Source organism: Thermobia domestica, chromosome 7, assembly GCF_964235325.1.
Source record: "Thermobia domestica chromosome 7, izTheDome1.hap1.1, whole genome shotgun sequence".
In the NCBI taxonomy this organism is placed as follows: Eukaryota; Metazoa; Arthropoda; class Insecta; order Zygentoma; family Lepismatidae; genus Thermobia; species Thermobia domestica.
Window position 1 is genome coordinate 290,308,392 of NC_137460.1, and position 9,285 is coordinate 290,317,676.

At 36.2% G+C, this 9,285-nt stretch overlaps 2 protein-coding genes across 4 annotated transcripts in view; one reads left to right on the forward strand and one right to left on the reverse strand.

Moving 5' to 3' along the window:
• Positions 1-783: 783 nt before the first annotated feature.
• The window catches only part of LOC145689787 (uncharacterized), a 12,048-nt gene continuing 3,546 nt past the window's right edge, over positions 784-9,285 (reverse strand). The window contains exon 2 of the mRNA XM_081763992.1: positions 784-925. Coding sequence (XP_081620118.1) covers positions 784-925 — 142 coding nt within the window. The remainder of the gene's footprint in view (positions 926-9,285) is intronic.
• The window catches only part of LOC145691027 (uncharacterized), a 26,471-nt gene continuing 20,388 nt past the window's right edge, over positions 3,203-9,285 (forward strand). The window contains exon 1 of one of the 3 annotated variants that reach the window (XM_081766578.1): positions 3,203-3,326. The gene's annotated coding sequence lies outside the window, so the exon portion shown is untranslated. Of the gene's footprint in view, positions 3,327-3,627; positions 3,694-9,285 lie in introns of those variants that run through there. The other 2 variants (XM_081766579.1, XM_081766580.1) reach the window with 2 other exon arrangements.

Genomic DNA, 9,285 nt, shown 5'->3' on the forward strand with positions numbered 1-9,285 from the left:
TCTCTCCTATTCATATGAAAACCAGGACAAATGACGTTCACCCCGCGTAGAGTGAAGAGTTGTGGGTAATGCAAAGCCGATCCGTTCCCGCCACACGACCGTACGCACGGACAACCGCCACGATCAGCATATACTCCGAAGGCTACAATCGTCGCAGTACCGCGTTCGCGAATACCCCGACAAAATCTCATCACTCCGCTAGTGGTTGCAGTTACTCATCCGACTCGATGTCCTGCCTCGTTCCTGCTCGAAATCCGCCATAGTAGGGATCGGCTCGTCTATGTGCGACGGACAATTGCTCATGGGGTAGCAACTTTTATTGCTAGTACCGTAGCTGCTAGTTTTCAAAATATATGTTAGTGGCGTGATGTGCTGATAAACGGACCTAATAAGACTCTTAAGTATTATCTGAAACTATTAGGCCTACTATTAGAGTAAAGTATTTATACGAGGTGTGATTGCAAAGTTTGAAGACTGGACTTGTAATTTAAAAATGGCAGTAATTACAGGTTATTGTGATGAATCTCCTTCAAAGTAGTCCCTTTGTAAATGAATACCGATTCCTACGATGATTCCACTTCTGGAACCATTCTTGAAAATTATTTTCTGTGATGGTGTGAAGCACTCTCTTCGTATTTGCTTCAGAGTTATCAATTGAGACAAAGCTCTTCCCTTTCATTTACCTGGACCAAATCTTGGGAATACGTGGGTTGTGGAAGCACAAGAATGTTGAATTTGGTCAAAAATTCCTAAATCGAGAACGATCAATGCACTGGTGCATTGTCATGGTAGAGAATCCAATTCTTTTCTTTCCAGAGGGCAAGCCTTTTCCACCGCACATTTTCGTGCAGACGCTGAAGGACACTTTTGTAGTATTCCTGGTTGACTGTTTGCCCCTGGAGGTAAATTCATGATGTACGATACCCTTAGAATCGAAACAAAAAGAAAAAAATAACAAAATTCGACCGACTTTGTCGCCCTTTCTTTGGTCTTAGTGAATCTGAGCTCTTCTACTGAGAAGATTGGGCCTTTGGTTCTGGGTCATACATCTAAACCTATGATTCACCACCTGTTATTGCCCTATTCAAAAAATCTGAGTCCATTTCGGCTCCATTAAACAGTTCTTGGAATACTTCAAGACTGTGTTGTTTCTGCTCTTGTGACATCAGTTTTGGAATTAATTTCGCGGACACTCAATGCCTGTTCAAATCATCAGTTAAAATTGACTGAATCGCATAGAAACTTAAATTCAAGTCTTCCACCATCTCCCTCATTGTAAGTCTACGGTTCGAGCCCACTAAATCGCCAACTTTCGCATTGTTTTCGTTAGTTCTTGATGATGAAAGCCGGCACACCGGGATCATCCTGTACTGAATCGCGGCCATTTTTGAGTCTGTAAAACCAGATAAACACGTTCGACTGGATCTGAAATTTGTCTCGAAAGCTGTGTTTTTAAGAGTTCGTAAGTCTCCGAAGCAGATTTCCCAATTTTAAAACGAAATTTCACACAAATGCGTTGTTCCAATTTCTTTATCGATTTTACGCACTTGAAAATCCGCCAAGACACACACACACGCCCGCAGTCAAATGGTTGCTACGCCGTACTGAATAAAGATATATCTATGCATGTTTCAACATGTCTTAAGGACAAATCAAGCCACCGCTTCCATGCTAACGGGCGATTATATTTATTCCTCCTGAGCAGTGTTGCCAACTGTCTTAAATCTTTCCAATCATACCACGTAACACGTGCTCATATTTTCGAAATTTTCACCTTTATTTGACGGTATTTTTGGCAGAAGATGTCCAGCGATTGTTTGTAAAAAATGTCACAATTTCGGTAATTTCTTTTCACATTAAGTTAGTTTTGGTTAGTGAAGGTGAGTTTAGGTTAGGTTAGGTTAGTTTATGTTAGATCATGTTAGTGTAGAAACACAGCATAATTTCCAAAAAAAAAAAATGTAGAATTTTGCTTATTTCTACTAATATTAGGTTAGTCCATGTTAGATTACGTTACTTTAGGTTAAGTTAGGTTAGATTTGGTTATGTTAGATTCAAGTATTTCCATCCTTCATTTTTCTCTAAATTTTGTTTTTCACGTGCTTCGAGACCCCTTCTGCTAAACATAACCCTAATTTTCTACTTTTGTGGCCAACGTAACGTAGTCACTAGTCTTTTCGCCTTTTGTGCGAACCAGGGCCGGCGCTAGAAGTTTTGCCGCCCTGGGCGATACTTTCACATGCCACCCCTGATTTTTTTTAAAAATTCGCCGACCATCAATCTTGCTTCCTTGGGCGATGGCACGGCTCATATCCCCTTCGCGCCGGCCCTGGTGTGAACGGTCCCGGGTTCGTTTAATGGTGGGAACACTCGGTCAAAAAAGTGTAGAAGCTTTTTCAAGGCAGCAATCCTTAATGTGGTTTTGCTAATTCATGCCAGATTGTCGAGATGGTATATAACATACAGGTCTCAGGTGTCTTCCTTACTTCCCCAACATTTTCTTTCTTCCCTTTTTTCAAATAGTGTGAATACCAATTGTCGTCATCCCTCATACATGACGGGCTAACATTGCCATAGATGCTGAAAGTCCAAAAATTTATCTCTGACCCTTATCCATACTACATTTCGATTCAATTACTCAAAAGATTACTTTATTTATACACTAAATGTAAGAAATATCTTTGGATTGTTCATTGGACATCGGAGCGAAGCATCGAAATAGAAAGAAGTGGTGAGATAGAGAGGAATTATAGAGCTGAATTGAAGGCGAAAAGGGGACAGTGGCCGTTACGGAGAGTGCCTCGTGTGTGGTGTTCCTCAGAAAGGAAGAGAGTTGAGTGGGATCTCCTACCATCCTACGCTACACTTATACTTTATTCTACATTTACACGTACATACATCCCCTTCTTTTTTCTACTCTTTGTTCTTTGTTCATTTTACCCCACCTCCCACTTTCCTCTAACATTTTGCTTTGTTCAACTTCGCTTTCAGCCCTCTTTAACTGTCTAAACTTCTTTCCTTATTTTGACCTTTTCCTGACTTTGCCCTTTTCCCCGATTGTGTCCTTTTTTCCCAATTGTGTCCTGTATTATATTCAATTTTGTTCCTGAATCATAAATCCTCCTTGTGAGGTACACATTTGACAATTTTGCTGACGTAGCGCACAGGCCTAGCGAGCTGGTGCACCTACCTATTTGACCGTTAATGCTCTACGAAGACAAGACAAGAGGTAGAGAGAGAGAATTTGTAAAGTTGCAGGTTGTTTATAGTACTACAAAAGTGTAAAAGTTATTGCTGTAAGTGCTTTATCGTTCGTGGAGATGAAGGTAAAAGATAATTATCTTCTACCTTATTGGTGCAGGTATATTGTACGGACCCAGGCATAAATTCGATGAATATATATTATTATTTAAATATTTTTTTTTTTTTTTTTGTATTTTAGACAATAATTTTCGTGCTGTTTACTTGTGTTCCTCTGTAAAATTCCACTCTGGGGGGTCTTAAGTGGACGTACACGAAATGAACTATTGTATAAAGAAAACACTAACAAACTTGTGCTAGGTACTACGTAAAATTACGAATGCTATCAAACCGAGTCCAACTAGGTGCACAGCAGGGGACCGGAGTGACAGGAAGCGGTTGCGCCCGCAGGGAGTAGGTGCAACAGCGAAGATGAGTATAAAGATAAACGAGGTAAACAATATATATGGCATAAAATTATTTACGTGCTGAATTATATATCTGTACGTTACTAAAGACGTTATAGGTAATATCACGATATGTTTTCAGTGCTTGCACATTTGTGTTCCAAAGAAATATATCACGTTACTAACGGAAATTTCACAGTTATGAGGATTCCTTCTCTTTCGAACACTTCTATAGTTGCGCGTCATGAGTCAGAACATTGAGTTCAGATACTTGACATCACTTTGTAGGCTATGCTTAGTATCTCCCTTATGGGTGAATCCGTACGAAGTAGGTTCGTCTTTCATTAATATATACGTTTTATGTATATACGAGTCTCACAGTTAAGAAAACAACATGCTTAGATTTTTTGCACACTAATCGATTATACTACTATTAGAAATTTGTTCTGTAAATTTCAAAAATCTGTCGATCCCTATGTAAATCTGCACTTTATTGCGCACGAACAATTTAGTTGTAATGGATCTGACGTAAATGTAGAACGTGCAGATATAGGATAGTGATAACAGAGGAGCTTAAGTATTGATACCCCAATATTAAAGGTATATTTAGTTTTTGTGTGTTAATTCTGTCTTCTTTTGTTTGTGTGTATCTATATGTGTGTGTGTGGGGGGGGGGGGGGAAGCATGACAATTAGGAACGAAAGACCAGTAATAAAATTAATTTTTAAAGCATTGCGACTCGGCTTTATTTAAAGGGCAATAATTTAGTAAACTTGAAAGGTTTTAAAGAACCTAAGTCTGGTAAGCATCACATATGGCATTTTAAGGTAAACGAAGGAAATCATACCCTTTTACACATTATGTACAATGATTTAAAACTACGATCTGGATTTACTAGGAGTCAGAATTTTTAATATTATAATGTACATAACTGGAAAATGATTAACAGTAATTAGCATTGTTTTACATAATTTACGAAGACAAAGAAATGCATGGCTTAGCACTAAATACGCATTATATTTTCAATTCAATTGCAACGTGTCGTTGCTACAAACACACTTTATTTTCTAAAGTCTTGTATCAGCAGGAAATGTCACATTTTATATTTACCTTTATATTTCGTTCTGCAGATTTACCCTTTGAACGTATATGTGTAGTGGTTCTTTTCTTTTCTTTTTTTTAATTCGTTGGTTCTTTCGGGCAAGTCTTTAATTTGACTCAAACAGTGACTTTCATCGGTTCGTATAGATTTAGTCACTTCCTGGAACTGTTTGCGCGTGAGTCACTGTTCGTGCCTTTGGTGTGACGTCTTAGTTCATATTTTTCCCACTAGGTGTCTATGTACAGTCATATAGTAGGTTGTTAGTGTGATGTCACATGGTCTGTGTGCTGTTGTTGGTAGCATGTGGGGAGCGCGTAATTGTATTTTCGTTTCATGGCGACGATCGAGTTAGCAAATGCGATTGAGAAACCGTTTCATGAATTTAATACAACGAATTTGAACTTGTCCTTTTTAAATAAGTTTGTATTAGATTCGGATATTAACTCATATCGCTTTTCAGCACTTTGTGGTTTTGGTTTAATTGAGTTAGAGAAAACCTATCATGGTTGTGGTCTAAGGTTGAAGATATTTCCGACGTGTGGTAAAAGTGGGCGTTTATTGGTTTTTCTTGTTTGTAATAATAGCAAGTGTGCTCGGTTTAATAAAACGACGTGTGTGCTGAAAGGAACATGCGCAAGTAATGTTGAGTATTGCGCATGTGTTTTTGTTATCGTGTGTGGAATCAGCAATTGAGAGTTCATTATTCATAAGTGTTCTCCTATGGCTATATGGTGAGTGTTTTCTTTTTTTAATTCATATTATTTTTATTCTTGATTTGTTTTGCATTTGAGTATTAAGCAAAGTATTTGGTTTGCTGCTCGCTGTCCTATTTCTTGTTGAGATGTAATTTATTTTTCTTTGTCATGCACTGATTTATGATTAGTGACGTGTTTTTAAAATTTTTTTCCCTTCTTATGATAGCTTTATAGTAGTGGTGTGATTATTAATTGTTGTTTTGGATGTTTTTATGGTACTTGAGCGGGGTGCTTGGGGGCGATAGCCCCCCATTTAGATCTCAAAATTGATAGTCACCGCTTCACTTGAATCGATTTCTCGGAAGACTTTAGGAATGGTATTTAGTAACATTTTGGCCCTTGTACTTATAGTATAGTTCTAAACATCGTACATTACTTTGAATGTGATAGAAATTGTAAGTGATTCATCTAATCCGGTTCCGGGAGCAGTTTAGGAATGATTCCTGAACTGCTCCGGGAACCGGATCAGATGAATCGGTTGAAATCAGTTTGACTCAAAGTAAAAATTTGCCGTTCTTTTTTATAGTAAAAATGTATTTCTATTGTTTGTAACTGAACGAAGGATTTTGTTTCGTGGCCTATTAGGAAAGAATTCAACATAAAAAAGCACAACTAATAAGTACCTTACTGGTTAAACTGAGAGAAGTCACTTTTGAAGGTCATTGTCAACCAGAAAACAATAGTTTATGTTGCCTGTGTTTGCTTATCTTATTATGCAACATCTTTCTTTTGGGATGTGATTTTTTTTCCATTATGTTTTTCTTATTACATCTATTCGTTTGAAACATTCACCTGTATTGTTTAGATTGTTGATATTACCATTTCAAAGCTCGGAAACATTTGTGATCGTACCTACAACATATTTTCACAAAAATGTGCTGTCTTTTGTCAGCTCAACGGCATTAATAATTTATGAATTAGGGTTCGTAAGAAATGTAAATGTAGATTATATGGTCGGTTTGAAATTTAGAGCCTTATTCAGGACCAAGGCTAGATGAGAGGGACTTAATTTTTTTATGTGGTTCCCCAGCCACGCAAGCACCAACCATACAGCAAAGAGGGAATTTGAGCGAAATTCGGAGTTATCCGAGGTAACGAATATGGAAGTAACACTAGTTCTTACTAGAAAAGGATGTGAACATTATAGCATAATTGGAAGTTCTATATATTTAAGGTAATGTATAAACCTCAAACGCAAATATCTACAGTTACTAAACTGAAACTGAATAACTACAAATATGTTAGAGTATTTATTGCACTATCACTCCATCAATTCTTTGCTAATACTGTCTGTGATTTGATTTGATATTCAATATTTACTCGCGTACATCACGGAGCAGTAGTATCGGTACTCCTGCCCAATGCATGAACTGCCCACCTAAATAATTTAAAATACATATACTGGATTTTTTTTAGCCACTCATCTTATACAGCCCTGCTTGACATTTAGCGAATATATACGCCAACTGAATGATGCGGTCCTTTCTCCGAAAGAACAAAATTTATTTATTTATTTCATTTTCGACCTAGGCATCGTCAAGATCTACATTATTTCAGTACAAGAAATAATGGAATAAATATTACACATTCAAAATATATACGTAACAATAAGTCTAAACTAAAGTATATTTACAAAAGTAATTGTACCTTTTTCTATATGTTTCTACATTCAAGTAAATCTTAATATCGATATTATAGTGAAAGATCAGACTGAAAGTATTCCTCTAAATTATAGAAAAGATATTTATGCAACAAATTGAGGTCTTTTAAACTGGAAGTTTTGCATTTCTTTCACCCAATCTGGTTATTTATTATATAGTTTTATTCTCAAGTGGTGTAATGAATTTTGGGTTTTTGTTAAACGGAGATTTTATTAATGAATGTCATTAGTTGTTCTAGTGTTGTGTTGATGTATGTTCGAATTGAGTTGGAAGTTTCTTTTTTTCGTATGTATGAGTGATGTTTTTTTTTTCTAGAATATATATATACAGGGTAATGGTAATATTTTAAGTTTCTGAAACAGTGGTCTACATGGTGTATGAAACGAAGCTGATAGCAGTATTCGTTGCACTTTCTTGTGCATTGTAAATACTTTTGTCGCATGGCAGAAAATGATAAAATTGATTGGATCTATCTGAAATAAGTTATTTTCATTGTTTCCGTAGTAAGAATTTTACTAAATTTACGCCTAGGGTAGACTCTTGCGCTTAGTTCCCTCAACAAATCATTCATATGTTCATTTCAGGTTAACTTAGAGTCTATTTTTAATCCTAGAAATTCGTAAGTGACAGATACCTGCGTGTGTTTCCCGTCTATGGTATTTCACGTATATGTAGAGGGTTTAGATTTCCTTCATTAAAATTCATTATTGTTGTTTTCACTGTATTTAAGGTGAGTTGGTTTACTTTCACCCATTCTGTATGTTTACCTGTCGTGCTCTTAAATATGTAATCCTCGAAAATTCCATGTGTTTGTTAGCCATCGTCTTTGAAAGCTGGTATGGTGGAAGATAACCTGATGAATACTGAGTTCATAGTGCTTGGCCCACGTGGAAGGGTTCCCCTTAAAAGTTTTTTTTATCTTTTAAATGTTATTATATACTTTCTTTATTATTAGTAGTAGTAGTATTTGCTTTTATTGTTAAATACTTTCTTCATTATTACTATTACTTTGATTTTTATTTTATTGCTAGTGTGCTATATTTTCTCTGTTGTTGCTGTTATTACTATTTGCTATTATTGATATATATTTTTTATTGTTACTGTTACTTATTTCTTCTTATATATTTATTATTTGATATTTTCTCGTGGACTTTTGCTCCTCTTTGGCAGTAGTATTTTGTTATGTTTTGATATGTTAGATTTTTAACTATTATATACGGCATTTGTTTTGATCGTGGCGGGACACACATTGTCTCGATTCTGTCGTCCCCATTAAACTCCGATCAGCCATTCAATTTTCATGTTCTTTATTCTAGTTCTCCATGCGCATCCCCTCGTCGAGTTGGATATCTAGTCGATATTCCAACTTCATTCAAATTCGTTTTAACCTGTTAACGTGAACTATCTCCATAGCTCCCTTGTTGCATTCAAATCTGCAACATCATGCACAGGGGTACGGTACAGTTCGTGCTTGACATAACGCCGTAAAAAGTGCCAAGGATTTTAATGTCAGGGGATCGAGGAGGTCAGGTAACCAGGCCTTTCTTCCAACCAGTGATGGTCAGTGCAAATATTCCCGGTGGGAAAGAAAATAAGAAATGGGAATATTGCCGGTTTTTTTCCCTGACATAAATTCCCGGGAAGGAATTTACTTTCATTTCTTTACTTTTTTTCCAAATTAAAAGAACCATGTGTCTAATTACTTTATTTTCACTATTATTATTTACTTCTAGGTTTTAAATAATTTGGAGATTAAAAAGATAAAATTCTTTGACAGTGCTTTATATAACTAAGTAATAATGATATTTTAAGTTCCATTTCCATTTGCACTAAAAAATAGCAAATTACTCATTTACAAATTATGAAAAGGAGCCAGTTGGTAAAGTAATGTAAAAATTAATTAGAATACAGATGAAGTACTATTAGTGCACCCCAAGCCACCGTTAGTAATAAAACGTCAGCCTGTCTCCTGTCTGGCTTGAATTTCTGAAAAGGTCCTCGAACTTCTCGTACATGTGAATTAACGTACGAAATTTCGAGAAACAGCTATGGAAAAAAGGTCGTATGTGGCAATGTTACGTGCAAAATTATAAAACTTGGTCAGTATCTTCCAAATATTC